The 22,856-nt window shown below is 30.4% G+C and overlaps 1 protein-coding gene across 8 annotated transcripts in view; it reads right to left on the bottom strand.

The window, feature by feature from the left end:
* The window catches only part of LOC122500710 (sorting nexin-17), a 379,406-nt gene that overhangs the window by 210,822 nt on the left and 145,728 nt on the right, over nucleotides 1–22,856 (bottom strand). For 7 of the 8 annotated variants that reach the window (XR_006301507.1, XM_043609777.1, XM_043609770.1 and 4 more), the window contains one exon: nucleotides 21,241–21,331. The exons of the other annotated variant lie outside the window; for it this stretch is intronic. Coding sequence is in view for 4 of the 7 variants with exons in the window: in XM_043609777.1 (XP_043465712.1) it covers nucleotides 21,241–21,331 (91 nt within the window). In the remaining 3 variants the exon portion in view is untranslated. The remainder of the gene's footprint in view (nucleotides 1–21,240; nucleotides 21,332–22,856) is intronic. 8 annotated transcript variants of the gene reach the window in all.

The raw sequence follows: 22,856 nt of genomic DNA, 5'->3' as shown, positions 1-22,856 counted from the left end.
GTCATTTCTTTTCGTGGCACTTCATAAATTCTATTATGAATTTGAACTTCCATGCGAGCGTGCACGGAGAAAAAGGAATAGTTGACACATCCAGATACATGGATATCACAGCCATATTATATTGAAAAATACGGGATATCCATAGTTAAGGTTGCTGCATCCATATTCTATATGGCTGGCTATATATTGTTGGAACAGCAAAAGATCTATGGTTGGGTGATCCATAGTAATGGAAATGGGAAACAAAAAATTTGAATCACTCAATTAATTAAATTCAATGTCACTTGAGATATTTTATACACATTTTTGTTAATTATTACACACCACTTATTGAGTAACCGCATATTTACGAAATAAATTAGTAACCGATGGAGGGAGACACGAACCCTAGACCTAACGCATACTAAACACTAACACTATCCACTACACTATACACGCAACTACAATATTTGAGCACATAATATTCCTTATATACTCTACACATATTTCATGAAAATGAATTTACATAAACACTAATAGACAATAACGATAATAAATAATGAACAATTATAACACTATTTATACACAATAAACTCACAACGTGATTATATAGACGTGACAGGAAACCGACGCGACGGACAAATTGAGACGACCATTTTTAAATGGATGCCATGATAATGAATTGCGCGCAACATGTATCGAAATTTTGTACTAACTATGGATCTCCCAACCAAAGTTTATATGGATGAGGCGATGAAATTGCGATAGGTAAATCGAAAAATATGATGAATGTAGTATAAAGTAATAATAATTAATATGTAAACTTGTATAATTATTTTTTTATTAACATTCACTAAATTGTCCGGACTAACTTTTGACTGTTTCGGACTAATTCCGGATTCATTACTTAAAATTAATTGATTAATTTCGGACTTCATCGGACCAACTCCGGTTTCACTAGTTTTTCACAGACCGTATGGAATTCGGATTTTTCTGGATTAATTGCGGGTGACAAAAACTTGACCATAAACCGCATTGTTTCGGACGAATTTCGGATTAGTCCGAAATCTGTCCGGTTTCTTAACCAGGGACGTTCTTTCGAAAAATGAACGCCGTGCACATAAAGTAGATACCTACTCGAAAACCACAAGTTATTCTCTCTCTCTCACACTAATGGTCGTTCACTTATCTTACCGTTACACTTACTCTTACTACTGTTAACTATTATGCAGTGCAGTTAAGTTCATTAAATTATTAAATATTGCTGTGAAAATAATTAATAAATTATACATTTCATTCAAGGTCAATTCACTATTTTGTACACGAAAAAAAAAGAATAATCAAATTTACCATGAGGAGTGTCAAACTTGAAAAAGGTTAAGAAAAAATTAATGTTTTTTATTTATTTATTATTAAATTCTAATAACCGTATCAAATTTAAACTAGTTGACAATATTATTTATTCAATATTATGAATATTGTTGACATCCATACTTACATTAATTACAAAGTAAAAGTCACGCATGATCTAATTTATTTCATTGGTAAGGGATGTTTCATAAATAGGAAATTTCCCCCATCGTTTGCGTAGCCGAGAGGCTTAATGTAAAAGCGTGCGATTTATAATTATGCGTATATTTAGTTGTATGGTTAGGTAGGTGTTCAATCCCGTATGATTGTAAGATTTTCCGATGCATTTAGTTGTTAATTGTAAGTATGAAGATGTTGAAAGAATAAAACTTGTGAATTAATGAATATGAATATATAAAGAGTGCATTTAACATATTTTTCTTTTTTTTAATGATTGGTTATTGTTTTTTTATATAAAATTGACGAAGTGAATAAAAGGATACACTAGTTTCGCGTAGCGTAAGGCAATTTATTTTGACAGGTTCCGCGCCTGCGTTGCTTTATTGTGAAAATTTCGAAGTAGAGGACTGAGTCCAGTTTCTCTACCATGCACACTACAGCGCGCCTTATAATTACTGTAAAAAAATCTGGTGTAAAATAACACGAGACTTGTAATTTCACACATCAAAATTATAGGTTGTACGTAGTAAATTTATTTCGTTCCAAAAGTAGTTTTACTATTTTTAATAATTTTACATTAAACGACTATGTAATTTAATAGTTTTGTGTAAATTTACTACGTCCGACGTAGGAAAATTTGATCACTATGTCCGACGTGGTATTTTTACATTGCGTGTATTTCTACACTTTGACGTAATATTACGTCGCACGATCTGTACAATTACATGGCGAATGTAATTTTCTTATTCTTTTAAGATTTTCAAAAAATTTTCAAGTTTTTATAAATAACTCTAAAAAAGTGTATATAATGTACATTTATAGAAAGTATATGCTAATTTATAAGTAAATAATAATATTACAAAAAGTTTTGGGCTATATTTCATATCAATACAAAAAGTTACGACTGAAAATATTACAGTCGGGTCCCCATACTGTTACATTTCCAGAAATTTCCCACTCCTCCTGACTCAGCTCTGTTATGTGCTCAAAGTATGCCTACTGCGCACCTTTCAGGAACGTAAATATATACACCTCAAGTTTGGCCTAGAAGTATATGCCCCCTTTTCTTTGGGCTTAAGAATACGGCCCTGAAAATTGGTGACGTAACATGACGTCACCTAACACTTCTGAATTTGGAGGTTATGCAAAAACATAACACTACTGAGGACATAACAGTTTGGAATCTAACAGTATGGGGACCTGACTGTATTTCAAAAAATATTTGCAGGTTATGTAGATTAGTCGGCGTGTAAAAATACCACGTCGGACATAGTGACCAAACTTTCCAACGTCGGACATAGTAAATTTACACCAGATTTTTTACAGTGATCTTCGCCTGTGTTTCAATGCTGTTTACAGTGACATTAGAACTAAGGCCCTCTATACACTATACGCAATACGTACCCTAAGATGCTTGATGGAAATGAATTAATGTACTTTTACTGGACTGAGTCCTGTTTTTTCAATATTGACTCCCAGTTTTTCAAACTCCATTTTTCTCCGTGTAATTATTAATTATTTCTTTTATTTACACAAATATGAGGAGCCAGGAGGAAAAAGTCGCCTAGCGCTCGAACGCACGGGATAATACTAGTCGGGTAGTAGTGACAGGCCCAGAGGCGCTCACTGACATTCGACTGGTATTATATATCCCGTGTGTCAACGAGTTTGGGGAGTTCTTCTTCCCGGTTTGTTATATATATATTTTTTTATTTATTTTTTATCTACCGTTAGTTATTTATTTTTTATTATGTATTCTTTGAATTTTTAATTTTGTATTTTGAAGTGTTATTATTTATTTATTTAGTTATTTATTATAATTAACTTTTATTATTTTATTTTATATATTTTTATTTACTACTGATTCCTATTATTTTAAATTTTTTATGGTTTTTTTTAGGGAAAATATATAAAAAATGCTGCTACCATTAAATCTGGTTGTTGTCTCTACCAATCTCGCCATTGATCGACTTAAGACTTGCCTACAAACAGAAACCTTTATTTTCTTTATTCTTCCAATTTTTACATGATTTAAAGTGACTTTTGGTATATATTTCTATACATTTTGTCACTTTTCATGTCCATTTCATATGCCTTTTCAAAATGTTTCCACTTGACATATTTCCTTTCACTTTCCGAACGGTTTTTCGAAGCATAATCAACTTCTAAATCCTTAGATAGCAAGTTGTTGCAAATTCGTTGCAATTTAATACTTTCAAGTTAACAATGTGTGAGTTTTAAAGTTTATTTTAATTTTGTATAATTACGTGGTTCAATTTCTTTACGTAAACAATCCGCCATATACTGCAAACGTAATTCTTTTATCGCTTTTACATTCGATGTTCCTTGTTCACTCACCCCTACCACAAGATCTAATCCATTATCTTGTAAAAGCCCTGCGTTTTCTATGCAGTTTGAGAACTGCAAAAGTAATAAGACAGTGGAAGTTTTGTGTTCTTCAGCAATTCTCGAAACATAAACACAAGAACATGGTCTGCAAATTTGCTTGTTCTCTTGTTACCGAAATCCTCAAAGCCTATGATCTTATCTTTCTTATAATCATACCAAAGATGTGCCTTCAAAGAAGCCTCATCCCACATTAATAAAGAAACTTTCTCTTTATCGTCAGTCATTTTAGTCGCAGAATTTTTCAAAAGTTGTAGAACATTAGTGTTTATGCCTGTATCCAATTGAATTTTTAAAAAATGTCTTTTGACAGTGGAAATCGAAGGCAATATGAAAAGTCTGTTCATCAAACGGTAAGCCGCAGGTAACTTCTTATATAAAGACAAAGCCATAACTTTTTCATCTTTCGTAAACCTTCTGCCATTTGGATCTTTACTAGCATTTCGAAGTTGCATTTGTACCAATGTTCGCTGGGTTTTAGATAAATGTTCAAAATTTTTTGTTAAGGTCATATATTTTTTTCTTGTTTCTTTGTCTTTTTCTTGTAATCTAAAAACGGGTATTTATTTATTTCTCTACTTGTTTAGTTATTTGTTAATCTATTTATTTACTTATCTACTTGTTTATTTATGTAAAAAGCGTGTGCATCATAAGTAGGAAATGAAACGTATCGTCTGATGTGGCCCTTTTCAAAAAAACCCAAAGTGTAAGTCGGGCGATGAGAATCATCCGATCTTGCCCCGAACGGCTGCGACGTTTTATCTCCTATTTAGCCACAGCTATATGAATTTTACATAAGGTTTAATACCTCTTTATTTTATATCTTGCTCTTGATAGATTCTTTCTTAATGATTTAATCTCAAGGCACAATTTGTTGGCATTAGGTGTCAGATTACCTACAAGTTTTATTTTATTCGAAATAAACTTCTTTATTGATTTGATCCTTTTTCCACGTTTCTTTAGAGTAGCAGAGGGCTTCGATATTTCACTTGCAGGAGCAATAATTTTCGAATTATCAAGTACTAAATTATTTGACGATTCCTGAAATGACTGCAGTGTTGTAGAGGAATTAATCTGACTATCTTCATTATTATTTTGTAATGAAGTCGAAGGTACGCGCTCTTTCAATTGTTCAGTTTCAGGTGCTGCTGTTTTCGTAATATTAGAAATTATTATTATTATTACAATTATAATAATTAATATTATTATTATAAATAATTTGTATCTTTTTAAGATATTTTTCAGATAATTGCAATTTTTCCGAAATTTTTATCGATAAAGAACAATCTACAAATTGTCGCACGTCATATCATGCGTCAAAATTAAGATATCCTATTATTTACTATTGTAATTTTTAATAATAAACTTTGACTTCTTTCATGGTTCTTTGGGTAGGTGGATATAATATTCTTAGTGCAGGACTCGAGTACAGTAGGATCTTTCAATAGTGCAGTCGTCGGGAATATTGTGCACTGTTCAAAGCGTGCAAAAACTAAAACATTCAGGTCCGTGTCAAGAATATTAAGGGCCCCCACTACTAAATACCGGGCACCACTAAATGATACTAAATAATCAAATGAGCGACGGCACTGTATTTGACGTCACAGATTCCCTTTCCCTTTACCCCCTGAAACCCCTTGTCTACTCAACTCATTAATGACTGCACTGTTCAGAACTGCACTATTGAAAGATCCTACTGTATTTCAGGTATATCCACTCTTATTAAACTTTCCTCGGATTCGTCAGACCTACTGTTTTCGTTTTGAGGTTTCGTGTAACTAAGGTTATTTGAAAGAAGTTCTGTTTTTTTAACGTTATATTTTACACTATTGGGAGCAAAAGTTGTAGCGGAATTAATGTGACTATCATCATAATTATTTTGTAATGAGATCGAAAGTACGCGCTCTTCTAATTGTTCAGTTTCAGGTTCTGCTGTTTTCGTAATATTAGAAATTATTATTATTATTACTATTATTATTATTATTGTTAATATTATTATTATTACTTCTTTAATGGTTCTCTGCGTAGGTGGCAATATTGTTCTTAGGAAAAATATTGCAGGACTCGAGTATTTCAGCTATATCCACTCTCATTAATCGTTCCTCGGATTCGTCAGACCTACCGTTTTCGTTTTGAGGTTTCGTGTAACTAAGGCTGTTTGAAAGAAGTTCTGTTTTTTTACATTATATTTTACACTTTCTGGATCAACGAGAGGGGCATCAATATTAATAATTAGGGTAATGTCACCTTGAGTGGACCGCCTAAGCTTTTTTTCTAAAAAATTCTTTATAACAGCAAATTAATCGGAGGTTTCTATTCCAAGCTTTAGTTTAGATCCCTAGATAAGTGTTTATACCATAATAGCTTTGATTTTTTTTTATTTGAGAAAAACAATTGACTTTAAAAAAATAGCTCATTTTTAAGGAATGAAAAAAGTGTAACCTTGAGTGGACCACTCTTAAAAAATTGTAAAAGTTATTCTAAATTCTTTAATGTATTTAATATTTCTGATATATTGAAACAAAATTTATGCTTATGCAGCTTCAGACCATGTTTGTGTCGCTATGTTTACAAGTGAAACCATTTTCAATAATTTTGGCACATATTACATCAAAATCACAAAAAAATTAATAAAGAACATAAAACAGTTTCAAACTAATTTATTGTCAATTTATTTCCATAAAAATGGTAAACTGTCATTAAAAATATAAAAAACAGGCAGTCCACTCATTGTTATAAACAGTGGTCCACTGATGGTGACATGCAACTTTTTATGGCAGACACCAAAATTATTTTTTGAGTCAAAATTATCACTTAATTAAACTAAGACAATCAATTTCAATGTCCAAAGTAGTAGGAAAAAAATAAGTTATCTTTTAAAACTTAAATTTTACACTACTTTTACACTTTCGAATCACTTTACTCATTGTAAGAGCGACTTCTTTTTTGGTTTGTGTTCTTAAAAATGCGTTACATCAAACGATAACGTATATGATTATCACGGAACATAAATTCTTACGGTTTCAAGGTGCGGTGCTGCTATTCGTTTTATTTATTTCACGTTTCCGCTGTCAGATAACTTAAAAACTCAGGTGGTCCACTCAATGTGGCGGTCCACTCAATGTGACATTACCCTAATATTATTTATTTTTTATTATTTTATAATTGTGCTGGTTTCAATATACTGTACTCTGTGGTAAATAAAATGTGGGAACAGCGGTATCCTTTAAACGAGGTTTTTTAAAAGTCGTAATCCAAGAGTTCTCAGGAAAATGCAAAAAACAAACACGGTATTGTTTTTTTCGAATTTCTTCGTAGGTCATTGTAGAGAATTTCGGATTCTTAACAGCATCAACCCACTTATGACCTATTAAAATATTTGCAGGAAAGACACATGTTGCTAGACTTTACGACCGGAGTCACAACCTGGCACTATGCAATTCATTCTGACAACCTTTTAATAATTTAATAATTTTATTAATAATAACACCATAATAATAATTAAATAATTTTATAATTATTAATATAATAATTAATAATAATAAAAATTATTAATAATTAATTAATATAATAATTTTAAAAATATAGTTAAAAAATCAAATATAATTTTCCTTAAAAAATTTATTTGGTTATTATAATAAAATTGAAATATGATAAAACTTATTTCATGATTTATCAATACAAACCTTTCCTTCAATACATATTTTAACTATTTTTTCTCTCACCAATATTTACTTTTAATAATTAATATCGTTTAAAAATATTTAAAATATTTTTACAATTAACCAACCAATTGAAAATTTAAAATTTTGAACTGTCAAAATTTTTTATTTTGTTTGTTTTGAATTTTGACAGATAATTTACCGCAGCGACGTCTGGGGAAAATAGCATTAACTACTTTTTCGATCTCCATTTTCAATACGCGAGTGAATTCACCGTGCGAAACTAGTGTAACCTTTTATTCACTTCGTCAATTTTATATAAAAAAACAATAACCAATCATTAAAAAAAAGAAAAATATGTTAAATGCACTCTTTATATATTCATATTCATTAATTCACAAGTTTTATTCTTTTAACATCTTCATACTTACAATTAACAACTAAATGCATCGGAAAATCTTACAATCATACGGGATTGAACACCTACCTAACCATACAACTAAATATACGCATAATTATAAATCGCACGCTTTTACATTAAGCCTCTCGGCTACGCAAACGATGGGGGAAATTTCCTATTTATGAAACATCACTTACCAATGAAATAAATTAGATCATGCGTGAATTTTACTTTGTAATTAATGTAAGTATGGATGTCAACAATATTCATAATATTGAATAAATAATATTGTCAACTAGTTTAAATTTGATACGCAGTTATTAGAATTTAATAATAAATAAATAAAAAACATTAATTTTTTCTTAACCTTTTTCAAGTTTGACACTCCTCATGGTAAATTTGATTATTCTTTTTTTTTCGTGTACAAAATAGTGAATTGACCTTGAATGAAATGTATAATTTATTAATTATTTTTATAGCAATATTTAATAATTCAATTAACCTAACTGCACTGCATAATAGTTGAGAGTAGTAAGAGTAAGTGAAACGGTAAGATAAGTGAACGACCATTAGTGTGAGAGAAAGAGAATAACTTGTGGTTTTCAAGTAGGTATCTATTTTATGTGCACGGCGTTCATTTTTCGAAAGAACTGGACTGAGTACTAGTTGTTCAATATTCGCTTCTATTATTGACTTGTGCTTTGTACACTGTCACGTTTTTTTAACAATTACATGAGAAAGTAATTTCTCATTCCAATTTTTTATACTCTTATTCCCTCTTAGACTATATAAACAGTCTTGTTTATGCTGATGAATGGGATAACTTGTGTTGAGTCCCAAAGTGTTCAGCTATGAAACTTCTAATACTATAGTGTGTACCTGTCACATATTATTCTATAAAGGAGTGCTACACTGACTGCATAAATCATTTTTCCATTTTTCTTCGTGTATCAAACAAATCGAGTACCTAAATCTGTTAAATGTTTTTTCACCATATTGGATCCGCCATATTGTATTTTGAAAATCTAATTGCAGATTCATAATCAGAGACCCCGAAAGCACAAGAGTAAAAAATTTCAAGCGAATCGAGTAAATTTTTAAAAATTTTGTTCGACATAATAGATCCGCCATTTTGTATTTTGAAATTTCGATTATAGATTCGAAATGAGCGATCTCAAAAACATATAAATAATTAGTTCTATTATGAATTACATATATTTTAAATAAATTAAACACAAAGTTTCAGAAGTTGCAGACGATAATGGGTTAATGCGTCCCTGGTAAAAATTTCGGACTAATTCCGGATTAAATACGGACAGATTATTACGGGTTAGTCCGAAAATTGTACGAAAAAGGTCCGAAAATGATCCGCGTTAGTCTGATATTAATCCGAAAACACTCCGATGTAATCCTGAATGTCTCCGAATTCAGTCCGTAATTAGTCCGCAACAATCCGAATTTATGAAAGGGGAAGAATTCTTCTAAAATAAGTACTGAATTATCAGAAATCAATATGTAAAGAATACGGAATCAGTCCGCAACAATCCGAATTTAATCTAGTTAAAAAAACTTAATCCGCAAAATGTCCGAAACAATCCGAAATCTATATGCTAAGTATCCGAAAATTGTCTGAAATAATCTGGATTTAATCCAATTAAAAGGCATAATCCGAAACAAATACTAAACAATCCCAAATATGTATGCAAAGAATCCGGTAATAGTCAGCGGCAATCCGAATAATATCCGATCAAAACACCCCAGTCCGAAAAGAAGTCTTATAATAATATGGAATTTGTAATTATACATATACAATTCACAGACAGTCCAAAACAATCCATATTCAATCCAATTCAAAGACTTAATCCGGAATGATTTTGGTCAGATAAATTCAAACTATAATTATAATTTCGTATGAAAAATAGCTGACCATAACCAGATTAATTCCGGACTCAATCGGACTAATTTCACATTTGCAAGTTACGTAATGTCAGACTAACTTCGGACTAATTCCGGATTCACTGGTTATACACAAACCTATTGAGTTTGGATTTATCCGAACTAATTCTGAGTGAAGAAAACCTGACCATAAGCAGACTGTTTTGGATTAGCTGCGGATTCACTGGTTAAACCAATCGGATTACTTTTGCATTTACTAGTTGCATATAATCTGACTAACTTCGGACTAATTACGGATTCAATAGTTATAAAAAACGGTATTGATTTTAAACTTAATTCAGGGTGAAAAACACCACAATAAATCGTACTGTTGCGGACAAATTCTGGATTAGTCCGAAATCGGTCCGACTTTTTATTCAGGGTATTTACTTATGGTAAATAAAATATTTACTTTTGAAGTCAATTTGATTTTACACTAGTATTACTAGTTTCCTTTTTTAATATTATAATTAACACTGATGCGTTAGTTTTTTGTCATTTCTTTTCGTGGCATTTGATAAATTCTGTTATGAATTTGAACTCCCATGCGAGCGTGGTATAGTGGTTAGTGTATTTGATTTCGGTGCGATATAATGTTAGATAGGTGTAGGTTCGATTCTTTAAGCGTTAGAAATTTTAGGTTAATGTAAATAAAATTGCGATAGGTAAATCGAAAAATATGTTGAATGTACCATAAAGTAATAATAATTAATATGTAAACTTGTATAATTATTTTTTTATTAACATTCACTAAATTGTCCGGACTAACTTTTGACTGTTTCGGACTAATTCCGGATTCATTACTTAAAATTAATTGATTAATTTCGGACTTCATCGGACCAACTCCGGTTTCACTAGTTTTTCACAGACCGTATGGAATTCGAATTTTTCTGGATTAATTGCGGGTGACAAAAACTTGACCATAAACCGCATTGTTTCGGACAAATTTCGGATTAGTTCGAAATCTGTCCGGTTTTTTAACCAGGGGTGTTACAGTTAATAATAATTTCAATTCACTGAAAGGTGAAAATGTCAGTTGTAATCAATATTTACTTAATTCTTCAAGACGAACGATTTATCTTTTTGAAATTTTGTTGTATATTGTAAAGGTAGCAAAAAAACTTTGAATTTTCATTTTTGAAAAAACAAAAAGAAATTTTTATTCTTTTTTTTAGTCGCGGTACCCCGATAAATTCTGTTGTAAAATAATCGTTAGACTTCCAGAAAGTAATAAAAAAATCAAAAAGAAAAAAAAACGCTAGGGTTTATGAGAAAATTTGATTTTAATTTTTTTCGAAAAATAGCCGCCATTTTGTTAAATTTCAAATTTCTTTAATTAAACCTCTGGGATTTCGAAGAACATTTAATCCGGAATAAGGGACAAAAAGAATAATTACATTATAGGCAGATGCAAGAAAGATTCAATAATTTTAATATTTTTTACCGTCATTTTCTTGAAATCAGACTTCGCAGTTTTAAAAATCCAAATTCGCCTAACTTCGTTAAATAATTTTTTTTTGCATGACGGCAAAATACGTGTCGTCTAAAATTATATAAAAAATAATATATTTTCATAAAAAACGATAACTTGACTTACATACATACACTACCGTCCAAAAGTATCGGGACGAGTATCGACTCTATGAAAAATCATGCCATCACTTTTTCAATCATATCTCGGAAATAAAAGGAGGTACAAAAAAACGTAAATAAGGTTAGAAAGCTAATTAAATTTTGCGTAAAATAAGCCATCTTTGAAGTCATTTCGTTAATTATTTTTTAACGAAAGTGAGAAAGAGTGAGAAAGAAATAAAAAAAATTATCAAATTTTCTCATTTTTGTCTCTTGACTTCAACTTTTTCAAAAATCTAAAAAAATTTAGATAAAATTTTTCTAAAAACACAGAAATCTTCGTTAGAATTTTAGCTTTAAAATAAGCCTTCGAAAATTAAAAAAGGTTAATCCGTCTTCGATATATCATTAAAAATGTGAAGCCGTGTTTCGACCGATTGGTGCATTGAAATTCAACTGTGACGACCCGATTCTGGCGTCGCGCGACAGTGAATGAGAGAAAACAGGGACGAATTTTTGCTGGAGAATAATAAATAATGATGTTTCACGAGTAATATAAAGAAACTCAAAAGTTCATTGTTCCCCCGCATAAATTCGTTCCTGTTTTCTCTCTCATTCGCTGCCGCGCGAAGCCAGAATCAAGTCGTCACTGTTGAATTTCAATGCACCAATCGGTCGAAACACGGCTTCACATTTTTTATGATATATCAAAGACGGATTAACCTTTTTTAATTTTCGAAGGCTTATTTTAAAGCTGAAATTCTAACGAAGATTTCTTTGTTTTTAGAAAAATTTTATCTTAATTTTTCTAGATTTTTGAAAAACTTGAAGTCAAGAGCTAAAAATGAGAAAATTTGATAATTTTTTTTATTTCTTTCTCACTCTACAACTCAAAAAATAGTTAATGAAATGACTTTAAAGACGGCTTATTTTACGCAAAATTTAATCATCTTTTTTCTGGGGAAAAGACTCAAAATGAGTAAAAGCGGTATCATTTTGGGTTTATGATAAAATTACAATAACATTGGAATAACTAGGAATAATTCATAAAAATATGAATTAAAATAATTGTTTATAATGAATAAACACTTTGCACTTGTCAAAATATTAATACTTGAAGCCGATTTATCGCATTTATGAGAAATGAAAAACGAATTTTTAGGTTAGACACTAAGTCACTTGAAGTTGCCGATTACTCATTTCGAGTCACTTGAAGTTGTCTATTACTCATTTCGAGACCGACTTTCAAATGCGTTGCAACAAAAGTGTGTCGAGTTCTTTTCTGTGTGTAGATGGCGTTTCAATCCCGACGTATTACAATCTTGCATTTTGATAATTACTTCTTTTTGCATATTTTTGCAAATTAAGCATTTTCCAAATTTTATTTGATTTTCGAGAAAATATTCGAAATATTCTACAATGTTTTTGGTAGATTTTTTCCTGCTCTTTTAAATCGTGAAAAATTTTGTTTTAAAAATTCAAAATTTAACTCTTATTTGAAAATTAAAAATTTTTTTTTCAAAATGAACCCTTTTTTGATTTTTTTGTACCAAAAAAAAGCTTAAGATGTGTACTTTCAATATGTGAAACGAAAAAAATGACGTTTTCTTTGTTTTTCGAATTATTAATTTATTAATTAATAAAAGTTAATAAAAATTGAAATATTTTACCATAAAATAAAGTTAACGCAATTCTGAAGTAACTACTGTAAAGCATTACAAAAGCCGCATCCATCTAGCCTTATATGAAGTATTTTGGATAAATTGACGTTTTATAAATAAATATTTATATAAATTAATTAACAAATGTATATCATTTATAAAAGTTCATAAGGTATTTATGCAGCGCGACACACGCATAAGGTGTTGAATATTTTAATTAAACAATCGTTGCAAATACTGGAATACACTTTTTTAAAAGTAGAATTGTATAAACATTTGGGGTCTTCCATAAGCCACGTGGTTTATGGAAGACCCCATTGTTTAAAAAAACTAACACTTTAACTTTACTTTTATAAATGATATTCATTTATAAATTAATTTTTATAAATATTCATTTATAAAACGTCAAGTTATTCAAAAAACTTTATATTATTGTCCGGTACACACCATTAGAACTCGACTGTCGATAAACCGGTTGTACTCAGGAGAGGTTTTCTACAGTTTCCCTCTCCACTGGCGAGAAAACCCATTAGACGGGTGGTCCAGGCAAATGCAAGTACTCCTAATTTTCAAGTCGCTCTGTAGGCGCAAAAATTTAGTATTAAAGAAATGTATATAAGAAATATTTGTAAGAGAAATTTATGAGATGTAAACAAACACTTGTATAGCCAAGTATGTAAGGCTGAAGACAGGTGTATAAACCAATAAATTAGAAATAAAAATTTTCACTATTTGAAAGAGCAGGAAAAAATTTACCAAAAACATATAGGTCAAAATTTTGTTTAGTTTATTGTATAAAAGCTACGATTATTTAGAAAACTCACTGTTCATACTTATCCAAACTCTTCAACCCCCTCCCCTCTCTACAATTTTTTATAAAATTTTATAATTCTTGGTGGTTGAAGTACTAATTCATAGTACTAAACACTGAAAATATTAGCCCGATCCAACAACTTGCAATTTTGACATTGGTAGGGGAGACCGAGGTGAAATAATTATTCGAACCGATGCACAGTTTTTCGCACCTAGTCGAGTTGTAACAGGCTGTTTCAACTCACCTAGGTTTACGCAAATTTGTGCTTGATCGAATAGAGACTGTTTGGATTTTTGCTAAAGTATATTGTTTTATATTATGACTTTAAAAGTATTTAGAATCTTACAAATTTTCATGTAAATCACTTTCATATTTTCCAAAGAAAAAAAAATAAAAATATTTTTCGAGTTGCTCTTTCATATACATACAAAAGTCAAAAATAATTTCTACTTATAGGTTTTTTTGTTATTATTTAGCTTGTTGCTCATTTTTAATTTAATTTATATTGATCTCATAAATTTTCTTACTCTAATTATTCCTTAATTATTTAAAATTTCGTAAACAAAATTTTATTATTCATAAATTTCTATAAAATATATTATATAATATTATTCTTAGCTATTATAAAGCTCAAATTGTTATTATAAATCGCAATTAAATACCAAAGATTGGTTTAAAATATCTAATTAGTGTTAAAGAAAACGAAATATGTGATAGCCTAATTCCAAAAATAAATTATGGTATTAAAACGAGTGTTTTATTCGTTTCTATTAATAAGATGTCTTTACTAACTAATTAAATTTACTTTACTAACTAAACTAAGGATTAAAAATTAATTTTTTCCATTAAAATCACAAAATTTACAACTGTTACAACCTTGGTACTACCCAGTAAAAAAAAGTATTCAGAATAGAGAAAAAGTAATGGTGGAGACGTTCGGTGAATGCGTTTTCGCGACAAAACCGTATTGGTGGGTTACGGTGAATACATTTTGCTTACCGTGAATACCTTTTTTTTTAACTTTCGATTTAAAGATTCCTAAGCAAAGTTGAGAATATTTATAAAGAGCGTAAGTGACCTGAAGTATAAAAATGACGATTGCGAGAAGGAAATAAGAAATTTTGAGAAAAAACGAAAAATTAAATGTGACAAACAGATTGGCAAATGTTGATTAACCCTTTGAGTCATACATTTTTCATTTCATTGAAATCTATTGAAACTGGTTACTCGGGGGTTTTTGGGGTCGCTGAATACGAATCTGGCATCAGATTTTCAAAATTCAAAATGGCGGATCCAATATGGCGGACGCGAAAATAAAAAATGAACAGAATTTGGTTGGAACTCGTTACTCGGGGTTTTTTGGGGTCGCTGAATACGAATCTGGCATCAGATTTTCAAAATTCAAGATGGCGGATCCAATATGGTGGACGCGAAAATAAAAAATGAACAGAATTTGCTTGGAACTTGTTACTCGGGGGGTTTTTGAGGTCGCTGAATACGAATCTGGCATCAGATTTTCAAAATTCAAAATGGCGGATCCAATATGGCGGACGCGAGAATAAAAAATGAACAGAATTTGCTTGGAACTCGTTACTCGGGGGTTTTTGGGGTCGCTGAATACGAATCTGGCATCAGATTTTCAAAATTCAAAATGGCGGATCCAATATGTCGGACAAACAAACAAATGACAATCGACAGACTTACACGAACGATTCTCTCCACAGGTAAGTACCGAGTTTAATCAAACAAATGACAATCGACACAATTAACACAAACGATTTCCTCCACAGGTGAGTATCGGCTACAATCGGACAAATCACAATCAACAGACTTACACGAACGATTATCTCCACAGGTAAGTACCGACTTCAAACAAACAAATGACAAACGACAGACTAACACGAACGATTCCCTCCAAAGGTAAGTATCAACTTCATTTAAACAAACGACAATCGAGAAACTATTACTAACGATTCTCTCAACAGGTTAATGTAGCTTTTACGTTGAAAGAAGGTATTTTATTGAGTAGAAGCAGTATTATTGTATGTGTTTTTTTACATCACATCTGCATTAAGTTTGACATTTTCAGTTACTTATCGGTTAGCAATTCTTTACTAATATCTACAGTTTGTTCAATCGGATTGTCAAAAATGGTACATTATATTCAGTATCAAAAAATTAATTCTTTTTTTTATAGACAGAAATACTATGAAGAGGATTTTACGTTAAACGAGTTACCTGACTGTGGATTGTCAGGATTCATTCACTTTTGATTTTACTCTTTAATTTTATCCGAACGTTTTGAATCTTCTAAGTTTATTAATAAATTTATTAATACTCATGCCAGACTCGTATTCAGCGACCCCGAAAACCCCCACAAAAACGAGTTCTAAGCAAATTCTGTTCATTTTTTATTTTTGCGTCCGCCATATCGGATCCGCCATTTTCAATTTTGAAACTCTGATGCCAGATTTGTATTCAGCGACCCCAAAAACCCCTGAGTAACCAGTTTCAAGCAAATTCAGTTTATTTTTAATTTTCGCGTCCGCCATATTGGATCCGCCATTTTGAATTTTGAAAATCTGATGCCAGATTCGTATTCAGCGACCCCAAAAACCCCCGAGTAACGAGTTCCAAGCAAATTCTGTTTATTTTTTATTCTCGCGTCCGCCATATTGGATCCGCCATTTTGAATTTTGAAAATCTGATGCCAGATTCGTATTCAGCGACCCCAAAAACCCCTGAGTAACCAGTTTCAAGCAAATTCAATTATTATTAATTTTCGCGTCCGCCATATTAGATCCGCCATTTTGAATTTTGAAAATCTGATGCCAGATTCGTATTCAGCGACCCCAAAAACCCCTGAGTAACCAGTTTCAAGCAAATTCAATTATTTTTAATTTTCGCGTCCGCCATATTGGATCCGCCATTTTGAATTTTGAAAATCTGATATAGTTTAGGATCTAATTTGTAAAGAAAAAAAATTATCATTTAAAAAATTAGTAAGGATAAGTAAAAAATGAATTTTTTCTGAAAAAGAAGCATTATTTTTTGTTATTTATTTGTTTATAATATTTTTATTATTAACAAATTGTGAATCAACAGTTTTCTTAGACTTGTTTAGGTATGAGGAACATGCCCGGATAAAAAACCCTAAATTTATTAATAAATATGCCATAGAAATACTGAAAACTGAGAAGGAAAAGGTGGGTCGCTGGGCGACCCACTGTGACGCAAAGGGTTAATTACCATATGCTGTTTTGTCATACCTGCACGGAAAGTATGTCATTTCGGGCACTTAGAGCGAGCGCAAAGTATCTCATTCCCACCCAGGGGTAGGGGAAGCGGGCGCAAAATATTTTGCGCCCGCATGTTAATAATTATTCGATTTTCTTTATTAAAATGCGATATTTTCGACTTTCTTTTTATGTTAACTATAAAAATACAAACATTTTCAACTTTTTTTATTTTGTCTATAAAAATGTGCAATTTTTTTCAAATTTCTCTAAAAAAATTATGACAAATTTGGTTTTGTTCCCATTTCAGTTGTAAAAATTGTCAATTTTAAATACATTGTTTTCTTATTTCTATATTAAAACTTTTATCATTATAGACTTCAAAAAATTAACATTTATATAGGGTTTAATTTTTAACTAATATGAGCGTTTAATCGTTCGTGCCCTCAACGACATACTGTCCATGCAGTTAGGACAAAATATTATGTTAGCATCATGGGCGCAAAGGTGATTACTACCTGTTTTGCGCCCTTGATACGAAAATACTTATTCTGTGCCTACACAGAAAGAAATAGTTCCTGAAAAACTACAAAAGTTAGTTTAGTAGCCCAGGCTATCGCGACCATTTCAGCAATTATTCAAACTTGTCTTTTTCAATAAGTAATAAACTATTTTGGAAATAATCCAAGGTATTTCAACACTTTCTGTTGTAATGAATAATAAGAATTCAAGAGGGAATCAAACAAAAATTTGCTTAGTTTATTTTAGAAATGTTAAAGAAACTTCCTAACTTATTGTTGAGTTACCCTGTGACATTCTCATAAAGTCTCATCTGAAGAATTACGGAACAGTTTCTAAAAAATCCTGAGCTAAGAAAAACGAAAAAAAAATTATTTTTTTTCCTTTTCCATTACTCACACTATCATCTTTGAATGCCAACACAGGTTATATATTTTATATGTATACATATGCCTCTTTGTTATTATAATATACTCACATACACAAACACATTTTATTTTATTCAGAATAATCTGAAACAGAAAATCAATTTTAGAGAAAATTTGACAGCGGATGGATTAGAACTCTCGTCTCCAGGTGCAGAAGTCCGGTGTGTTTCCTCGAATCTAAAACAGGTAAACAACTACTGTTTCTTAAGGGTATGTGGAATCAGCCAACTTCAATTAATACATGTAGGTGATTCTCCTGAAAGGGACCACTTCACGTGTCTCCAACATGAGGTTCATTATTTAAATTAATTTTTCATTAATATTTTATCAAGTTTAAATTTTTTGAAAAATTTATTTATAATCTACGAAGATTTATCTATCTTTATATAATCTTCTATTGCTTATATTTAAATTTCTTCCTATTTAAAAAACATATTTAATTTTGTCATCGAATTTTGGTTAAACAGAATGTATATTTTATAATTATATTTTAACGTATTTAAACAATTTCAACATATTTATGATATATATCAAATTAAAGTTTAGAATATAAGAATTATTTTTTACTTACATTTGTTTAAAATAAGGTAAAAAAAGTTATTTAAATTATTAATTAAAATAGTATTATCAATGAGAGTAAAAATTAAATTCATCTCCGAAGCCTCATTTTCTATATAATAACATCATATTTTTTAACGTTTTAAACATAATATGTAATCGATGTGAAAATATTTGATGATTAAAACTAAAAATATTGTTTAAAAAATTGTAATATTTTTAAAATTAGAAAAAATGAGAATTTTTTCATTAAATTATCAATTCATCTGCGAAGCCTTTTTTATATTTGATAGGCGTTTTCTTTTGTTTTTAATTTTTTAATCATTGTTTTAAAATATTTAACCCTCAAATTAAATTATTAATTTAATAAAAATAAAATATACAAGCAAAAAGTGCAATAAATTAAAACATAACAATTTATTATTTAAAAAAAATATTCCTACCGAGTTTTTTTTACAAAATAATTAATTTAAAAGTTATAATTAATTATACTTAACCTCTAGAACACATGATAGTAAAATGTTCCTGGAGGTCTTATTTCTGAAAATTAATTTTGCGCAACTTATATTTTTATCTTTAAACATTTTCTAAACTTATTTATGAAAGAAAAGTAACAAAAAAAGAATAATTTGATTTTTTGGAAATTCAACCAAAAAAGGGTCCCTTTCAGGAGAATCACCCATGTATTATTATTCCCACCGGTTTTCTAAAAAAATATTTAATAAATCTTGACAAAATATAAGAAAAATAATATTTTATTTATTGAGGCATGGATCTCTAGTCCAATTAATACAAAAATTTGCTTTTAAATATTATTTTTCATTTAATAAAAAGTTTGATATTTTTTGAGAAAAAAGACAATCAAATACAAATTAATATTGAAAAAAATGAATAAATTTATATTTTTCTATGTTAACATTCATTTTTTTCAATGGCAATTTGTATTCGATTGTCTTTTTTTCTCGAAAATTGTCAAAAAAATGAAAGTTTGAATAGAAAAATATAAATTTATTCATTTTTTTCAATATTAATTTGTATTTGATTGTCTTTTTTTCTCAAAAAATATTAAACTTTTTATTAAATGGAAAATAATATTTAAAAGCAAATTTTTGTATTAATTGGACTAGAGATCCATGCCTCAATAAATAAAATATTATTTTTCTTACATTTTGTCAAGATTTATAAAATATTTTTTTAGAAAACCGGTGGGAATATTAATACATGTATTAATTGAAGTTGGCTGATTCCACATACCCTTAACAGAAATCTATAAGGAACGGTAGTCAAAAAATTATCTTATTGGTTCAGACTAGCGCGCTTTTTGAATTGCTCGAATTTCTACCAATCGACAAGTGCGATAGTTGATTGTGAACGGTGACTTAATGCAACTCAACACGTGAATACGACCGATCGGTGCGGCAACGGTCAACTGCGCACCGCAGTCAATTCCGAGTTCCGGAATTTTTCAGGTTTAACTCCTGAAGACTATGGCGAGTAAAAGTAAAAGTTAGGAAAGCAAATGGAAATAATCATTCGAAATTTTGTAAGATGTTGGAAACATTTCAAAAAATACTATTAAACTTTTTTTGAAAAAGTACGAAAAAAAGTACTGAATTATTTTTAGGTTCACCTGAAGAGTTTCGTACTTTTAACAAAACACTTTGTGATTTACAATAAAAATTCTGTACAGCCTCAGAAACTGGTCCTCGTATCCTGGGTTACTAAAATTATTCTGTAGTTTTTCAGGAACTATTTCTTTCCGTGTACAACGTATGATGATTAAAAGGAACTTTGACGTTACCGACGGAACATACTGTTTCACATACATTTACTTGGATTTTTCAAGTTTCTTTCGGTATCGTCAATGTTCCTTTTCATCATCATACGTTGTAGGTTTGTCACATTTAATTTTTTGTTTTTTCTCAAAATTTCTTATTTCCTTCTCGCAATCGTCATTTTTATACTTCAGGTCACTTACGCTTTTTATAAATATTCTCAACTTTGCTTAGGAATCTTTAAATCGAAAGTTTAAAAAAAATGTATTCACGGTAAGCAAAATGTATTCACCGTAACCCACCAATACGGTTTTGTCGCGAAAACGCATTCACCGAATGTCTCCACCAATACTTTTTCTCTATTCTGAATACTTTTTTTACTGGGTAGGTGAGTTGTAACACCGGGAACTGTTGTGGATTTTGCAATTTTTCCGTAAACCCTTACAACTTTTTACATTTTTCATTTTTGATTTACATACTACACAAAACTATCTATCCAAAAATACAAAGCTCATAAAAATAGGACAATTTTTGTCTGAGTTAAACTGGATAATGTAAAAATCGTTTCAACTCACCTCGGTCTCCCCTACACTTGAGAAAATTTGCCCCATATACATTTAAGACTTTTTTGTCTTTTCTGGATTTTTTGTTCTTCAAAACAATAAATTAGGCCAGAAAAATTAAATTTTAGCAATGCGCAGAAAAAAGTTTGATATTAATATCTATACTAAATAGAAATGTAATAAATTTCTTAATTAAACTTACTATTAACACTGGCATCTTCGTCTTGTAAAGTAATAAAAAGTGAAAAATAGGAATCGTATCGTTCAGGTAGTTTAATATGGCGACAGAGTTTCTGAAAAATATATTTACATTACTATATATCTTCAAGCTTACAAAATTATTTAAATGCTCATATCTTTTGAACGATTTAAGATAATTAAGTTTCATTTTCTATATTTAACACACAAGAAAAGAGGCACTTTAAATCAGTAATAATTATTAACTATAATAATCTTCGAATTATTTCTTTCATTTAGTCTGTCCACCCTATTAAAAGTACCCACATGGGATCTTACGTGGGTTCTTATACAAAAACCTGTATAAAATCCCAGATCCCACGTAAGAATCCACATGGGATCCCATGTAAAAGCACATGTATATTTGGGACCCCAAGTAGAAATGTAATACTGGCATAGTACTGACCCAGTACTGACTGCCAGTTTAGCAGTACTGACTCCATTACTATATCAGTACTGGGAAATCCCAGGCTGGTAACGCTGTCCAGTACTGATTTTTTACCGGCAGTCAGTACTAAGTCAGTATTAAAATATCACTGGCAGAACACTGCCTGATTACTGATTCGCAGGTAAAATTTAGTAAATTTGGAAAATGCTGTAACGCGTTCTCTGAAACAAAATTTATCTTTAGAAGCTTATATTAATTTGTTATTTGATTATTAAAGAAAAAGGAGTAATTTATTGAATACTAATAATTATTATTAATATTTCTGTAGTATATAAACTTTCATAAGTTGAGACGAACTTCGCGAGTCTTTTAATAATTCTAAAAAGAGCGAAAGTCAGGGTTCGGCTCGCGATGGCCGACACAATAATTTGAGCAGAGATTCCATAATCCAATAAAAAGGGCAATCCAACCTGCGACGTAGTTCGATGAGCAGTTGCGAATCGAGACGAGCCACACAGATGAGTAAAGATTGATCAAACTTACCAAGTTCGCAGATTGTTGGATCGTTGATAAGACGAAAAATAATCCTATTATGGAGAAGGCGCACAACACAAGAAAACAATAAGATTAATAATTGAAAAACATTTAATAAAAGAATAAACTTAAATTATATACAAAATAACGAGGATGCGACGCAGCGCATCGATTACGCGCGGAAAATCGCGGTTGGAAGTCTCGCTTCTCCCTGATGAAAGAATCGCTTGAGATCGTCATCGTAATCCATAACACGTTTCGTGTGTGGCCCGATGACACCCGAATATATAATTCGGTTAATTACCGAAGGTTGCGGTACCTTATGGGCTATCGCTGGGCGCGATAAGTTGTAAGATGGAGAAACTACGAGAACGGCATATTTACAAAAATAAGGAAAACGATTCTGATCGTTACAATTTCCCCTTCTTAAATTGCCGCTTCCGGTCGTTTGTCTAAGTTCGATCAATCGTTCCCATTTGACTCAAAAATTTCACCTGGTACTCACTCGTCTCGATAATTAAGAATTTTTCTAAATGAAATTTAAATAGAAAATATTAAATAATCGTTAAGTATATCAAATAATAAAAATTAAAATGTTTTAATAAATGATGGCTCGCAACTGCTCATTTTTTGAATGATAATTTTTAATTGATATTCGA

This window comes from Leptopilina heterotoma, unplaced genomic scaffold (assembly GCF_015476425.1).
Source record: "Leptopilina heterotoma isolate Lh14 unplaced genomic scaffold, ASM1547642v1 Lhet_190, whole genome shotgun sequence".
Lineage (NCBI taxonomy): Eukaryota > Metazoa > Arthropoda > Insecta > Hymenoptera > Figitidae > Leptopilina > Leptopilina heterotoma.
Note: the sequence above shows the minus strand (reverse complement) of the source record. Positions and strands in the feature narration are given on the sequence as shown.